This window comes from Candoia aspera, chromosome 14, assembly GCF_035149785.1.
Source record: "Candoia aspera isolate rCanAsp1 chromosome 14, rCanAsp1.hap2, whole genome shotgun sequence".
NCBI classification, from domain to species: domain Eukaryota; kingdom Metazoa; phylum Chordata; class Lepidosauria; order Squamata; family Boidae; genus Candoia; species Candoia aspera.
Genome location: NC_086166.1, coordinates 2,057,835 through 2,074,631, shown reverse-complemented (window position 1 = coordinate 2,074,631; position 16,797 = coordinate 2,057,835). Strand labels below are relative to the sequence as shown.

The 16,797-nt window shown below is 51.1% G+C and overlaps 1 protein-coding gene across 4 annotated transcripts in view; it reads left to right on the top strand.

Annotated features, from left to right (window-relative positions):
• Positions 1 to 8,401: 8,401 nt before the first annotated feature.
• MPRIP (myosin phosphatase Rho interacting protein) overlaps positions 8,402 to 16,797 on the top strand; it is an 88,583-nt gene continuing 80,187 nt past the window's right edge. For 2 of the 4 annotated variants that reach the window (XM_063314886.1, XM_063314885.1), the window contains exon 1: positions 8,402 to 9,111. In XM_063314886.1, coding sequence (XP_063170956.1) covers positions 8,992 to 9,111 — 120 coding nt within the window. In that variant the 5' untranslated portion in view covers positions 8,402 to 8,991. The remainder of the gene's footprint in view (positions 9,112 to 16,797) is intronic. The other 2 variants (XM_063314887.1, XM_063314888.1) reach the window with 1 other exon arrangement.

The window sequence follows — 16,797 nt, the reverse complement described above, 5'->3', positions numbered from 1 at the left end:
CCCAAGATGGGTTTTGTGTTTCCCAAACAAGAACAGCCCATTAAACACACTGGAGGGTGGCATGTACTATCTACATCATGGAAGTCCCAAACTCTTGCATATTAAACGGCTAACTAAATCCACATTTTAGTTGCTGTCTAGTGTCCAACCTGAATCCCCCCCAAGTGCTTCTTATATTTATTGGGAAAGGGAAGTGAGGAGAGATAATATTCAAACCATAAATGAAAGCATGTTAATGATCCATCCTGTTGAAAGATCCAAACACAGTCATCTAAACACCTATGTAAACATGCACATAAGGATAAAAGGGGCAGAAAAAACATGTTTACGAAGGGGGCATCAGGCAAGTTTCTGCAAACTGGTGTCCTGCAGCTGTGCTGGACTACAATTCCCATCGTCCTTAACAACTGATAATGGGAGATGCAGCCCAGCGTAACATGAAACCTCGGTCCATCGTGCTTATTTCGGGCCTCTGGTTCTTCCCCGGCTTCTCTCCCACCACATCCATTTTATCTTTATGCCTCTTTGGAAAACTTGCAATAAGTTCTAATATTTGGGAATGGTTTTGTATTTAGGCGACGCTATCAGTTCCTCTGTTTCACTCTGCTGCCACCCAGTGGTGACAGGAGAGCTAGGACTGTCCCTTGCTCAGTCCTTAAGCTCTGCTGCTCCCTTCTGGTCTTTTCATGGAGCAGGAACTTGATTTTCCACAACCAAGGATGGAGCTAGGAAAAGACATGAGCTTGACAGATCCTGCAGGATGCCAGTCGGTCATGTCCGAACACTTTGCTTGCTTGAACAGGGCTCAAAAGCAGCATCTCCCCAGCCAACTCCTGAACCACAGATCATGGGAAATGGTTCTTCTGCTTGGACACTCAACATGGGTCACCGGTGCTTAAGACCCTCACTCTTGGTGACGTGGTCCTGAGATGGGGCTCAAGCCATGGTAGATCTTGCACTGGGTTAGCATGCAACTCTGAACTGAACTTGCGGAGAGAGACGGAGGGAGGAGGAGGAGGAGATCTGGAATGGCAGCACGATCTGAAAGCAATTTCTTACTTCTCAAGAACCTTGGGATCCTAATTTCTGAGCCACAGTGCCCCAAACATGTGTGCACATCTGTGATAGGAATGTTGGCCTGGCTGTCAGTATGAAATAGATTGAGTTGTGTGCACAAGGACGACTTGAAGAAGCGGGATAGGAAGACTATTGACCCTTTTGAACTTCAGTGTTGGAGAATATGATGGGCACCCATGAAAACAAACCAATGGACCATTGAACAAATCAACCCAGAGTTCACACTCTAGGCACAGATGATCATATGGTGGACCCATTATCCAAAGACCCAGCTCTCTTGAGAAGTTCATAATGCTGGGAAAGGTGGAAGGAAAGAGAGGAAGAGGACAACCAGCAGCAAGGAGGATGGACTCAGTTACAGGGGTGATGGGTGCAATGTTGGGAGACCTGAAGTGCCTGGTGGGGTACAGATCCTCCTGGAGAAGATCTATCTTAGATTTTAGTGGTCGCTAAGAGTTTTTTTTTTTTTAATCGTATGGCATAGCAGTCTGGTGTTCATGCTGCTTTTTTTCTTGCTGGGAAATCCTTGTGAGGTCCAGCAGCCAGATGTGTAGACTATTTAACTGTGACAAGTCACGTTGCCCGGGGTGCACCACAAGGAGGATAGTCTACATTGCACCGAGTTGGGCTGAGAGAGAGCGACTGGACCGAGGTCACCCAGCCGGCTTTCATGCTTCAGGCAGGACTAGAACTCACAGACTCCCGGTTTCTAGCCCAGCACCTTAGCCACTAGACCAAACTGGCTCTCATCGCTAAGAGTTGATACTGACTTGATGGCACATAATCAAGGCATTAAATGTTAGAAGGAAGTGGGAGGCTATCATTCTGGGGACGGATGCTGCTGGACAGACTCTGGGGGTCAGTATTGCCACACTCAGTGGAGCTGAGCTGGATTGGAAACCACCCTTGGCAAGCTCAGTGTGAACGTACCTTTCCCTTGCTAAGATCTGCCTCAAAGAAAGCAGTTCTGCATGTTTGCACCACCTGCTGGGTGTGGGAAACGCAAAGGGGCCAGTGCCTGTGAGAATCAGACCCTCCGTCTTCCGCCCAGCTTTGCAACTTCTTTGTAAATATTTTGTCAGAGAGGGAGGCGGACTGGAAGGAAAGTTGGGTGTGCAGCAGGTTGAAAATGTAGGCAGGAGGGAAGTCGGTTGTACAGGGTGAGGCCAGGTGACTTTGATAGACGGTGTACATCTGTCTTGAGATAGAACAGAGGTGATGCTAGACCAGCATGGTGGGTAACATTTGGCTTCTCAGTCAGGGTTTGATGGTCATTGGCTTACGGCCAGCAAGGTGGACTGCTGCTTTTAGAAAAAGACAGAAAGCGCAGAAATCTTTGTACTTCCTGCCTTGCTCTTCTGCGAGACACCCCCAGCATCTGCAGTGACTGCACAGATAGAATTCAGTCCAGTTTGATGTTTGACTAACTCAGGCAGGACCTACCCAGCCGGCGATACCATTATTATTTCTTGGGAAAGGGCAGTGGCAAGGCTCTTTGCGGCTGCTGGCGCCAAACTCACATTTCAGGAACAGGCAGGTTAATGATAACCCACTTTCAGAGCCTCGTAAGGGTATTGGCTGGAACAGGTAAACCCAATCCGAGCCTGTGTCTTCCAGATGTTTCGCCTCAGCAACAACCTTGCCCCTCTATGCAAGGTTTTATAACACTGGAGGTCAAGATTTATATTATGTGGGCCTCTGAACACAGGATATGGGTCAGTGGTAGCTCGCTCACCCAGCTTGTAAGCATGTGTTTGCACCTGACTCTGCTTTTCAGTCCCCTATCCCCTGGATTCAGCAGCGAAACTAAGCCAGGCCTGGTCGTCTTCTGTCTGTCTGCCCGAGGATGCCTGTCAGGAAGGGGTGGAGCATCTCAAACATTTCATCCCACGCTTAATTTCCATTGATGGAGATGCTTGATGCAGAACAAACTGCACTGGGGGAATGCGGCGTGGTCAGGAATGGGGTCTCCTCCTTGGGGTCACATCTTCCTGTATCCTAGCCTGGTCTAGTGGGTATGTCCTGCAAATTCAGACACAGCCACCCTCAAACCCATTCCAGATGCTTCACGATCCGATGGACCTCACCTTGCCAGGATTGTCAGGACTACTTCTGCTGAGCTTCTGCTGACTTTCTGCTGGTGTCATGGTTGATAACAGGCATATTGATGCCTGAATCACCAAACAGGGAGGATTGGAAGGTGTCCTAAGCCCACAGATACCATTTTATAATTTTGTGCCTTCAAGTCAGTCTTGATTCTTAGCAACATTTTTGGAAGTGGTTGGCCCTGGCCGCCGCCTTCCTAGGGCTGAGAGGGGGGGACTGGCCCAAGGTCACCAGCTGGCTTCCATGCTTAAGGCAGGACTAAGATGCACCATCTCCCAGTTTCTACCCAGTGCTGTTAACCGCACCAAACTGGTTGCGAAACCCATAGATATAGTCACCAGAGATACATTCACCACTATAATGAGCTAGAAGAATTTTTGAATTGAACAGTGCAATGAAAAGCTGCTTTTCCCAACTCTATAGCAGCAGACGATGCTGCCCAAATACCATTTAGTATTAGGCAGAGTAGAGTATTATATATTGTTTGGCTGGAAGTCCCATTTCAGCATCAATACAAGCATTTAACTATTGCTTATGACATTTTATTAAAGAATGATCACATTGGTAAAGAATTAAACCCCTTCCTACTTTAGTCCACCATCCAGCCTGGTTCTGGTGCGCCTCTTTCTGGGAGCTGGTCTTTGCATGATTTACTTCAAAAAAAAAAAGCTTCAGTGTTCAGGGAAAGAACAATCTCACCATTTTGTGGGTTTATTTATCATTCAATGCAGGAGATTAAATTCATTTGGTCTGGGCGCAGGTGGCGAAGGTCTTCTGAAAGTGATCAAAGCCACCTTTGATGCAGTGCAAGGTCTGCCCAGTTGTAAACAAACCACAATTGTGTTCGTATTTATTCATTAGTCTTATGACAACGCAGAGTTGGGTTGGCTGGCTGGCTGGCTGGCCAGCCACCAGGAGCAAGCTAGGCCCTTCACCAAACAGTGCTGTTCTGCTTGAGTAAGAAAAAGTTACATGATATGGAGAAGGACCTGCTCCTACCAGGATGACGACTTGATCTTGCAGCATTTTGTAGTTTGCTCCTAGGATTTAACATCATCCCAATGCTGGAATTACAGGTGTGGAGTAGATAGACCTTCTCCAGGATGATCCGTCCCCAACCTGGTCCTCCAGATCTTCCAACAGTGGACTCATTGCCACTGCAACTGAGTCCCGCCCCCTGGCCGCTGGTCATCCTCTCATTCTCCTTCTTTCCACCTTTCCCAGCATTCTGGACTTCTCCAGAGAGCTGCATCTTCACACAATGTGTCTGAAGTAGGATCATTCGAGCCTGGTCATGTGTGTCTCAGGTGAAAACTCTGGATTGATGTGTTTATCGTTTTTTTTGGAGGGGGGGCTGTCAGGAGCGTTCTCCAACACCAAAGTTCAAAGCATCAATGCTCTTCTTCTCCTGCTTCTTCAAACTCCAATTGTTAAAAATACCATTTACAAAATGAATTCTCGTTTCACACCCTGAAAAGCCAACCTCCCCCTGGAGTAAGAGGCTAAAAGCTTCCAGCAGGAACAAGGGCCTTCGTGTGAGTGTGTGTCTGTGCGAGAGAGAGATTATGTCTACTTTCAAAATTAAGCATTGGGTGGATCTGGGTGCTTTGTCACACACTTGAAAGGAATCTAGTAAGCAAACATGCTAAGGAGTTTCTAATGCAGAGGCAGAAGGGGATTATCACACCGCCGAGCAAACACAGGGTAAGGTGCAGTTCTCCTGGCTGGAATGTCCTCGTTTCTGCAAAGCACCTTGGACTTTAAAGCAGAAAAAAAAAAAGTGTTGGTTAATGAGCCAAAAAAGCCAGTGAGGAACCAGCGCAAAGGGTACGTTTCAGTGAATTCCCATTGAATTGCTGGCCCTTGGCCAGAACCTCCACCCATCGGAATTGGAGAAAAGGGAGAAAGCAGAAGCCGGAAGAGCGCAGGGATTCCCATTCCGCACCTGTGGCTCTGGTGCAAGGGCCGCTTTGCTCCTTGTGGAAAGGCCGAACGCTCCTTTCAGCTTCTTGCCCCCTCCCCGGGCCAAAGTCAAGCTGGACGGTAGATGCAGAGCTGCGACCTCGTACACTGGGGGTGATCCCAGGCCTGCGCCCCCAAAAGGTGCTTATAGGGCAGGAACGTGAGAAATTTGACAAGGGCAGATGTGTAGCTTTGAGGGAAGAAAAGATGTGCCTTCCAGAGGTCCTGGCTTATACCTCATCTCAGGCTGAGGCTGATGGGGTTTGTAGTCTATCGCACCTGGAGGACACCCAACTGAGAAAGGCCAATGTGGAGAGCAGCAATCCCAGGTCCTCCCCACATTATCTGAGACATCTTAAAACAATCTGAGGGCCCCCAATTTTCATGGGTAGGCCCCAAAGAGACTCTCTTTATTTTCTGAAATGGCAGCCCTGGGTTTCCCCATATCAGAAGATGAACTTGCATCCAGCCAAGCTGAAGAACGTAGAAAATTACCCACAGGTTCACATCTGTAGGAAAATCCTGGGTGTCTTCCATCAGTGCTAGCCCTCCAGTACCTTTTAACGGAAGTTTTCCTTCTTTAAATGTATTTTCTACAAGCAGGAGTGAGAATGCAAGTTTCATGTGAACCAAGTAGAGAACTTCAGGACTTAACAATCGTTTGTAAGAAAGGGAAACTGATCACTGATCTAGCTGTTTGTCACTGAATGGGGTCAGGCCCCTCTCAAGGCCCAATGGAAAAAGAATATACAGGTAGTCCTTGCTTAATGACACTATGTTTAACGATGGTTCAGACTTACAACAGTGCTGAAAAACTGACTTGCGGCCAGTCCTCACATTTAGTCCCCATGGTCACGTGATCACGATTTGGGTGCTTGGCAACCATTCGCGTTTAGGACCATTGCAGCATCCTGCCGTCACGCAATCACCATTTTCGAACTTCCCAGCCAGCTTCCGGCAAGCAAAATCAATAGGGAAATTGCGTGATTCATTTAAGGACCATGTGGTTTGCTTAACGACTGTGGTGATTCACTTCACCACCACCGCAAAAAATCTTGTAAAATCGGGTTGGATTCACTTAATGACCCTTTGCTTAGCAACTGAAATTCTGGTCCCCATTGTGGTCATTAAGCAAGGACTACCTATAGGGAGAGAGCTGACTCACCTCTATGGGCAGCAGAAATGGGCACTTTTCCAACCAGGTTGGGGAAAAGTTCATTTCCAAAGTGTAGAAAGATTGGGGAGATGACTATGCAAGGTGCACTGCCAGCCTGATCTAAGGCAGCATCTTTTGTTCCTAAAATTAATGAGAAAGTTTGATTTGCTGAGGCTGAATTTGGAGTAAGAGCACCTGTGGGAAGGCCAGAAGAGGAAAAAAAATCAGCCCTGGGGTGCGTCTCCACCTTTTTTGCAAGTTTGGCCTGGTTTTCCATGTTAAAAAAAAAGAGAACATGAAAGGTGCACATTTTTTTATCCAACCCAAATCAAACCCAACTGATTGCAGTCATCGATCAGCACACCCGATCCAACGACTACCGTTGTCTCTGGCTCCAGAGAAAACCCCTGAAACTCAAGTGCCGCAAGCCAGAAGTCAACCTTATTTAGCCGGATGCAACCAAGGAAGAAACCAGGAGGACCGTTTCTGATTAACACACTTTATTCCGAGGCTCTGATGGATGCCTCTGACCAAGCGAGCTGTAGTTTCCGGAAGCTGACACCTTTGAATAAAATTCGTCAGTCAGAACGGGCTGTTGGACTCCTGGCTTTTTGTCCCCCTCAACTAACCCAGCTCTCCGGCTGCCAAGACTTCTAGGCAGGTGTTTGCATTTTGATTAATGCCCAGCTCCCCTGCTTCTCTGCCTGTTGAGAGAGAGGGGAAAGAAGACAGGGCAGAGTGAGTTTTCGGTGGGCCTAAAGTCTGCCCTTTCTCTTTGCCTTGGGGTGTGCATGTGTGCGCGGGTGTTTTCTGCCACTCGCTGCTGCCAATTGCCTGTGCCCGCCCGGATACTGAGAAGGACTGTTTTATCCAAGGGCAGTTGGGGTGAAAGGGTTACGAGAGCCCCCCCCCCTGCCCTTCCCCTTAAAGGGCCCCAAATAGATTTTCCTGAGCAAGTCGCAAGTGGGCTCCTCGGTGCGCGCCCGCGTCTTTGCTTTCCAGCAGCCCCGCGTGCAGATTTCTGGGGGGCACTAAAGATGGCAAGGAAGACGCGGAGACGAGGACCTGCGTGGCGGCCTCTGCCTGCCGCTCTCGCCCCCGGGCAAGGAAGGGTCCCCGGAGGGATTCCAACTCCGGTGGCACCGTTTTCGGCTCCGGCCAGCCGCCTGCCACGGGCACCGGCGCTTCGCAAAAGGCCATTCCCGAACCCGGTCGCGAAGCCCCCAGCGCAGGCGACTGAAAGCCCCCCGCAGCCCGCCAGCCCCCCACTCGCTCACGCCACGGGCCCTCCCCCCCGAAGCGCTGTCCACCGCGCGCGTCCACCAAGCCTGAACCACTACGCCGCCGCCCCCCCCCCGCCTCGGTGCGCATTGTGTGCGCTTTCGCACATTACGTGGAGGGCGGGAGGGACCCGCCTCTGGCTCAGCCTCTCTCCCGATTGGGTGGGAGTCCTTTGTTAGCAGCCAAGCCTCCCCGCGATTGGAGCGCCGGCAAAGTCAATTATCAAAAAAAAGGGGGGGGGCGCGAAGAAAGCAGCGAGAGGCGGAGGACTCCCCCCTTTCCTCCCGGTGCCCCGCGAGCGCGTGAGGACCTTCCCGGACCTCCCCCCCCGCCGCTTTCCAGACTTCTCCCCCCCCCCCCCGGTAACCTTTGCGAAGCAGCGGCCGCTGCCCGCGCGAGAGCCTGGCCGGACCGGGGGCCGCTCTGCAGGCGCAGCGTTGCGCGCCCCGTGATTTCCAAAGCATCACATCCAACGGGGGGAGGGGGAGGAGGAGGAGGAGGGGGCAGAAAGGGGGGCCGAGGAAGCGAGGCGTTTCCCTCTCGCTGGAGGCCGCCGCCGCCGCCCCCTCCCGGCTCCTTCCCTGCCCCCTCCCCGCGCGGAGGGCCGGCCTGCGGCTTGGGAGAGGCGGCCGGAGCGGGGAGCGGGCCCTTCGCGAGCCGCCGCCGCCGGGATCCGGAGCTGCTCCGGGGCGGCGCTGCTGAGCTGGCCCGGATCGCGCCGCCGCCCGCCCGCCGGGTCTTGGGCCGGAGGAGAGCCGCTCTGCACCCCGGCGGGCCGGGTCTGCCCCCTGCCCCTCCCTCGCCCTGGCCGGCGACCCCCGCCTGACTTCGGACTGAGCCCTGGAGTGGCCTCCTCCGCCGGGGGCAGCCGGAGCATGGATCGCCCGCGGCCCCTCGGGGCGCTGGAGCCGCGGCCGTCTGCGGGGAGCGCCCGGGCAGCCCCGGGCGGCGCGCGCGGCGAGGGCGCCTCGGGCCGGCGCGCGGATTGATCGGCCTCGCGCGGGGCCCGCCTGCCCCGGCAGCTGGAGGCTCTCCCTACTCCGGCGCCCCGCTCGGCACCCCCCCTCCCCCCGCCGGAGCTCGCCTGCCGCGTCGGAGCCCGCGCTCCCGCTTCGCCGCTGGGGGGACCCAGCCGTGGGATGTGGCCCGCTTGGGGCACCTGGATGGCCGCGGATCGCTCGCCGAGAGACGCCCGCGGCGCAGGCGAGGCGTAGCGGGCGGACCCTCCGCCTTTCCGACGACCTCCTCGGACCCCGGTGCGCGGGGCCGGAGATCCGTGGCGCGGGAGGGGCCTCCCCTGCGCTCCTTTCGCGAAAAGACTGAAGTGAGAAGCAGCCGCCGCCGCCGCCGCCCTTTGGGGGGGGTCTGAGTTTTCTGGTTCTCCCCCGCCCCCCCGGGGAGGCCAAGCTATGGCTGCGAAAGAGAACCCCTGCCGGAAATTCCAGGCGAACATTTTTAATAAAAGCAAGTGTCAGAATTGCTTCAAGCCTCGGGAATCGCACCTGCTGAACGACGAAGATTTGAGCCAGGTAAGGCCTTCGGGGTGGGGAGGCGCGCGCTGGTCCCAGCTCTAAAGATTTGCAGGGCTCGAAAAGGCGCCTCGAATCACGGGGGGTGGGGGGGCAGAAAGCGAGCCGGGAGGCCCAGCCGGTGGGCTGTCGCGGGCGGGGGGCTGATGCGAAAGCCGCTTTGCAAACCCCAGCTTCGGGGGCGAGAAGAAATGCCCCTGTTTGACTCTTGCATGGGGGAAAACTGACTGCGGATTCCTACCGAAGGTTTTCCCCCGCTCTCCGGCCGGTAATCAGCGCGCGCTTCCTTCCTGAACCTCAAAGGAGATACTTTTGGTTTACTTGGTTCTGTTTGTTTTTACCTCCCGGTTACTTTCTGTCGTTTTCTTCTTCCTGATCTAGCCCACGAAAGAAAACTCGAAACAAAAGAGCCGCCGCCGGCCCCTTTGCTCGGCCCGGGCCTAGTTTAAACTCGAGCTGCGAGCGAGACGGGTTCCCCCCCCACCTTTCCCCTTGAGGGATAGAATCTTGAAACGCCAAAGGCCTCGCATTTCAAAGGCTTGATCCGCCATCTCAAAGGCAGCGTCGGGCGCCTGGCGAAGGATTAATAATGCGGCTTCCCGACGTCCCCGGTTAGGGAAATTCGTGGCGCAGCCGGAGTCCTTTAAGAGTGGAATGGAGAAATCGGGCCTGGCAGAGACGAGCGTGCGTTTTCGAAGCGCGGCTCCTCTGCCCTGTGCGTTGTGCGGCTGTTTATCAATATAGAAGCGGCGAGGGAGGTGCGGCCGGGGCTGTGTGCGAGTGTGCAAACGGGCGTAAGGATTTAACGGCGCGCTCCTTCCTGCGCCGCGGCTAACATCCATGCTCACAATCCTATTATGGGAAGGAGGGAGCTGCCTGCCTGTTTCCTGCCCCCTCCTTCACCCCTGCTCCACCATCTGCAAGCTAATATGGAAAATATTCACTCGAGTGTGTGGTGTGTGCAAAGCGATAAAGGGGCAGCCGAAAGGGTCAGGTTCGCTTTGAAACAAAAGGCCGTTTTGCATCCTTCTAACTTGAAACCTTCATTTATTATTATTATTATTTGCCCTTAAAACCAGCCTGCTCCTGCTCCTTGGGAGATGGGGAGGGGGGTGAAATTTCTGCTGTAAAAATGCCTGAATTGTTTTGCTGTTCTCCGTCCACCTCCTTCTAGGAAGGAGAAAAACGCATAATTGTGTGACTGGTTCAGCCTGAAAGAGTGTGTTTGTGTGTATTCTGTTAGAAAACAAAGGTAATTGTTCACACCCCCACTGCTTTGGAGGGTGGGGATAAACTGCTGGTCTGGGTTAGGGTTGCTCCATGTGGGGCTTTCCAGCGGTGCTGGACTACAAGCACCATACTTCCCCATTGCATTCCCATTTTGTTTGGAGTGACATGCTCCAAACAGGTGCCCTGTTCTCACCTTGGAAGGGGGGGCGGTTGGCATGCTTGAATGTGACTCTTGGCGTGTCCCCCACATGGAACCAAATCCTTGCAAGTAGAAATCTGGGGAGAAGGGTTCTAGTGTCCCCTCACCTTGAGATGCTAGTTGTCGGTGTGCAGGGCCTGTCTGAGACAACTGCAGGCAGCTAAGCCGTGTGTGTGTAGTGGTATAGACCTAGCATGGCTTGACACACACCTGCTTTGTGTGCAGGCTAATCTGCAGCCTTGACTGGCCCTTTCTAATGGGGGCTGCTTCAAGTGTGTGTGTGGGGGGGGGGGTTCACTGCCTGCAAAATCATTTCTGGTTTTCTTTGGCACGGGCCCCGTGGAAGACCTTTTCTGTTTCCTTCTGGGGCTAATTCAAGGGGATTTTGTGGGATTTTCTCTAAAAATGCCCCCGTAGATCTGATCGTTCAGGACCAGCCCTAGTTTTCCTCCAGGTATGTTGGGCTACAATGCCAATAATCTACCAACGGCACTGAAAGCTTATATCAGCCTCTCCACAGCCAACTGGGAAACCAACCAGGAGGACCTACAGCAGAGGCATAGTGCCCTTGGAGGTGGAGGCTCCATTTCGCCTTATCCAATAGCTTTAGATGCTCTTAACCTCCTGTGGCTGCTGCTTTCAGCTGACCGTCCCCTGGAAATGAACTTTCAAATGGCAAATCTTCCCAGGCAGGGATCCTGTCATCCCTCGCTCAGCTGACATCGCAATAAGAACATTGCAGTGTCTAGACAGAGAGAAGGAACTAGGAGATCTTGAAATCCACAGCTGATGCTGGGGGATTTCGCCTGCTGAAGGCTGCTGGTCCCAATAGTTTGGGGAGGGAAGATAAGTCTGCGATGGATGGATGGATTGGCTGAGAGAGCTCGGTGGAGCCTCCATGGGCAGTGGCAGTGTGCCTGCTTGGGTTGAAGTTGGATAACAGCTTCTCGGGCTGTGCGTCCTCGGTTTCCCCAGAAGCATCCCGCAAGGACGGTTCCTTCAGCTGGTGAATAATTCCTTGACGTGCAAGGCGGTGTTATCAGCCCACGTGGTTATCGTGCACTCTCTTTCCAAAAAAGATTACAATGGCCTTTACCCCCCAAGTCTCAGCTTTTGGCCATAAGAGTTGGGCGTCCTGGTTCCGAACAAGGTCACACAGCCCGCTTTGTCAGCAGAGAGTTTATTTATTATTTTTATTTTATTTATTAATCAAATTTATCATTGCCCATCTCCCAAAAGGGACTCTGGGCGGTTTACAATAAATTTTAATTCTGTGGAAGACTTGCCAGTTGATTTTAATTCTGTGGAAGACTTGCCAGTTGAGAAGGACCTTTCACAAGAGAGGATGGGGTATTTTCAGGCCCTGATTCGGGGAGGAGGATTTGAGCCAGTCCCGTTTAGGCACCTGCTTCCCTTAGGGGGGCCTGGGGAGAGAGATGGGGACTCTTGGCCATGGCAGATGAATTGATAGGCCTGGGCATTCAGGGGTCAAAATCCAATTTATTCCGTTTCTTGTGAGGACAAATGTTCAGTAATGGGAGATCAGGACAGAGGGACCAAGAAAGGTGGTTTGTATCATGCCACTGATCATGGCCAAGTGATGTGAGTCTGGGGGAAAGATTCCTCTCTGGCAAGGAGGTGGTGGTCTTGACTGAGATCTCTAGGGAGAAGCTCAAACCTTGTTCGTTCCTGCTGGCCCTGGTGCAGCTCAGGGGTCTGATTCTGTACAGGTAGTCCTCGCTTAAGGACCACAATTGAGGCCAGAATTTTGGTTGTTAAGTGAAGTGGCCATTAAGCAAATCTGACCCAATTTTATGATGTTTTTGGCAGTGGTTGTTAAGCTAATCACCATGGGCATTAAGCAAACCATGTGGTCGTTAAGCGAATCACGCGGTTCCCCATTGATTTTGCTTGCCAGAAGCCAGCCAGGAAGGTCGAAAATGGCAATCATGTGACCACGGGACAGTGCGACAGTCATAAATGCAAACCAGTTGCCAAGCACCCAAATTGTGATGACGTGACTGGGGATGCTGCGACAGTCATAAGTGCGAGAACCAGTCATAAGTCAGTTTTTCAGCACTGTCGTAAGTCTGAACCATCACTAAATGAATGGTTGTTAAGTGAGGACTACCTGTATTCTTGATTGTCACCTACGCCTATGAGCAAAAAAGCAAAACTTTGTCTCATGTGTGGGTCTCTCCAACTGTCTCTTCCTGCACCACCAAGAAAAGGAGGAATTCCAGAATTTATTATGTATGTATGAATGATTGTTATTTCTTAAATTTCTGTAACTGCCCATTTACCCAGAAGAACACTGGGCAGCCAGCAAAATAAAAACACCATGCAATAAAATGACCCTTTAAAACAATAAGCAAATTGAAGCCCTGATACCACGCATATCCATCCACCCAACACCCTGGGCATGCCAGCAATATCCTCATCCTGGCCCCGGCGCCTGGGGGAAAAGCTGGGTCTTTAACGCTGGAGGTGGGGAGTTGACGGGGATCACAAGGGTCATCTAATCTGACCTGTGATATGCAGAAAAAGCAATTCAACCATCTTTGAAAAGTGATTCACCAGCCTTTTCCCCAGAGCCTCCAGAAATGAAGAACTCACAGCCTCTGTACTCGTGTTTCTCGACCTTGGCCACTTTAAGATGGATGGACTTCAACTCCCAGAATTCCCCAGCCAGCAGAGCTGGCTGGGGAATTCTGGGAGTTGGAGTCCACCCATCTTAAAGTGGCCAGGGTTGAGAAACACTGCTCCCTAGTGATCTTATTAGGAAGAAGTTTTTCCTTCTATTTCAGCAACATCTAGGTAGCTGCAACTGATCTCCTTTCTTTCTGCTCCTGGAATAAATCCAAACTCAGATCGAGTCACAGTGGACTAGGACTGGGGGCTCCTGGGTTCGAGTCCACCGCCAGCCGTGGAAGCAGACCGGGTGTCTTTGGGCCGGTCCCTTTCTCTCGGCTCGCCTACCTTGCAAGGGTGTTGCAGAGATAAAATAAAGGGAGATGCCCTTGTAGGCCGCCTTGAGCTCCTGCACGAAAGCAGGGTGTAAATCTAACAGACAAATACTCAGAACTTGCTTGGTGTCTTCCTGGTGTTTGGAGATCGTGAGAAAAATAGCCCAGAGATTTTAGCATGCTCAGTTGCTCTTAGGTAAAGGTAAAGGTTTCCCTTGACGTAAAGTCCAGTCGTGTCCGACTCTAGGGGGCGGTGCTCATCTCCGTTTCAAAGCCTTGGAGCCGGCGTTGTCCATAGGACACTTCCGGGTCATGTGGCCAGCATGACTCACGGAACGCCGTTACCTTCCCGCCGAAGCGGTACCAATTAATCTACTCACATTTGCATGTTTTCGAACTGCTTGGTGTGCAGGAGCTGGGACGAGCAACGGGAGCTCACCCCGCCGCGCGGTTTCGAACCGCCGACCTTCCGATCGACAGCTCAGCGGTTTAACCCGCAGCGCCACCGCGTCCCTTAACAGTTGCTCTTAGGACAAACAAAAACCCGAAAATCCTCACTCTTCCTCCTGGATTCGTTCACTTCCGATTAGGAGGCATGGGGTCAGCGAGAAAGCCTGTTCTGGCATTTCTTTGTTTTTCTGTTATGGTGTTTTGCAAAGAGGATCATCTCATCCTAGCCCTGGGCCTGGCAGAACTTCCTTTTTTTTCCCCTTGCCACCGGGGCATTTGCATCCAATTAAAAAGCAACTGTCTGGGTGCATTCCCAAAGTTGGTGGACAAACCAGATTTTGACCTGACATTTTGGGTTGGTTGCAAAATGTGCTTTTGGTAGCTTGAGGCCACAGAGGTGGGTAAAGTTCAGTTCTTTTGGGGCTTATGCTATGAAAAGATAAGCTTGATCATAGATAAGAGATTCCATTAGCCTGCGAAGAAGGAAATCTCTATTCGAACAAATGGGGAAATTTTTTGGAAACCTGTAAGTAACAGATGGGTTTCTGAAACCCACTTTTACCTTGGATTTCTTCCCTCTTCAAGGGTGCAAAGCGCATTTCTTTTAATTATCAGTGGAACGCCTCAACGTGATTTCTGCTTACCTACACAATTGGGGATGTTTGTGCAGAGCCATGATTGCTAATTTCTCCCCCACTGTTTTGTATGTAAACACTCAAGGCAGCTTGTGCATCGAAAGGTGTTTTTAAAAAAACACGGAGAGAATGCTGTTGGGGGAAAAATGGCGATAGCTTTGAGAAGGCTGAAATTTGAAGGCACCGCCCTCTTTCAAGGGATTGTCAAATGTTAACACCTTGCTTTGCAGAAACATGTTTTTCGCAAATACCTGAAAGTGGGTTTGGGCAGGGAGCATGTTTCAAAATCTTGAGGCCTGCAAAGATCCTGTTGGTTATATTGGTTGCGGATTGCAAGCCTGCCATCTCTTTGCATAGCCTGCTCAGCTCACTGGCTGTGGAAGAGCAGCCGAGATCTGCGCTACAAACTGGGTGAGTTCTGGGTTAGAATTCTGCTGGGTGGTTCACTTCAGCTTCTTTTCTTGACTTGGTCCCCCAGAACTGGCTGGGGAATCCTGGAAGGGAGTTGAATTCTTAAGCTCTAGTTTAAAAAAAAAAAAAAAACCCCTCTGTAAAAAAGCTGTCTGCGAAGATTGGAAAAGCCGATAATTCATATGAAGTGCTAAGTCATTCAAAAAATGCTGTTGCAAAAGAAAAAAAAATCAAAGTTATTGAGTCTATTCTGGCTGGTAAATATTTATTGAGTCAACGAAAAATAACATGGAGTTAAGCTGGGGGGGGAGGAAAGAATTTGGATCTGAACTTTTCCCTTTGCTGGCCCTTTTAGAGATGAATAGAAAGCAACTGTCCTGTGCTGAGGACCAGCAGATGGCCTTTAAATGGTTCTCTGGCACGTGCCCGGCACCATGTCCTGCTTGGTTTTGGAAATAAATGGGGAGGCTATTTGACAGGTCCCTCAGTGTACTGATAACGGTGTTCAGCAGCACAGCAAATCCGTGTGCACCTGAGCACATAGTTAGCTTTGTGTGAAGGGCTAACAGAACTGATGAGTCATGAAGTCGACCAGATGCCCAGCACCGCACGAGCGAGATTGACAAATATCTGTTGACCGCAGCGTGTACACAGGATTGTTCTGTCCCTCTCTAAAGGAAACATTCATTCATTGTTGATGCAATTTGATGGTGCGCCTTTGAAAAAGGACCGCCAAGGCTTTGGAGGGTGCAGTGGATGGCTGACAGAAAAAGAGGCATGTTTTCATAGGAAGGACGTGCACAAAGTGTGCATTTGAGCAGGGATTTCTCCCCTGGAGGAATTCACTCAGGAAGGATTGGTTCTAACCAGAGTCAATTGGTAGTAAAGGAATAATAAGGCTGACCTCCTTTGCAGGGGTATCTGTAGCTTGTTAGTAAAACTCGCATTGACTGTTGGAAAGCAATTTCTGCGAACTGCAATGAGATCTTTGCTATTCAAGACTACTTTAGCACTTTTTTGCACCAACACTAATCTTGCACATGCTAAGCAGGAGCTTGGCCCTCAGCTGCGCATAATCTCATCCATGCATCCTTTAGAGCCCTTTAGAATTCAGTGGGGTTGCCTTCTTCCTAGATCTGCACCTGGCTAGCTTTAGGTACATTTGGGCACGAAAGCTGGAGTCAGGCCTTTTGGAAGATGGGAAGATGGGAAGGTAGAGCCCAGATTGTTCTGGGTGCAACCTTTTTGGGAAACGGCTTTGGGGTTACCATTTTGTGCTTGTGCCCAAGTGTTCTGTTCCTTTCCCTTTAAATCAGTGTTTTTCAAACTTGGCAACTTTCAGATGGGTGGACTTCAACTCCCAGAATTCCCCAGCCAGCTGCTGGCTGGGGAATTCTGGGAGTTGAAGTCCACCCATCTGAAAGTTGCCAAGTTTGAAAAACACTGATTTAAGTAAACAGAACCTGGAAAGCTGTGCAGGTTACTTCTGAGTTGCTGCTGAATTCTTAAGTCTGTGGTCGGTGGCCTCATAGTGCAAAAATCCAGCTGTGCTTGGGCTAATTGTGAAGATTAAAACTGGGAGGGCTTTTTACCAAATGTCAGATCTCTCTCCACTGTTTGCTGTGGCAACCAGCAGGCTTCAAGACCTTGCTTTTTTGGAAGAGGAGGAGAGGGAAGACATCTCTCCATTGGGCAGGAAAGGAATTGTTTAAAAAGGAGGCAAAATCGCTATATTTTCAAGACACGAGGAAAGCTCTGTTGCCGTCTCCAAGGCTGGTTTAACCCTGAATCTTGG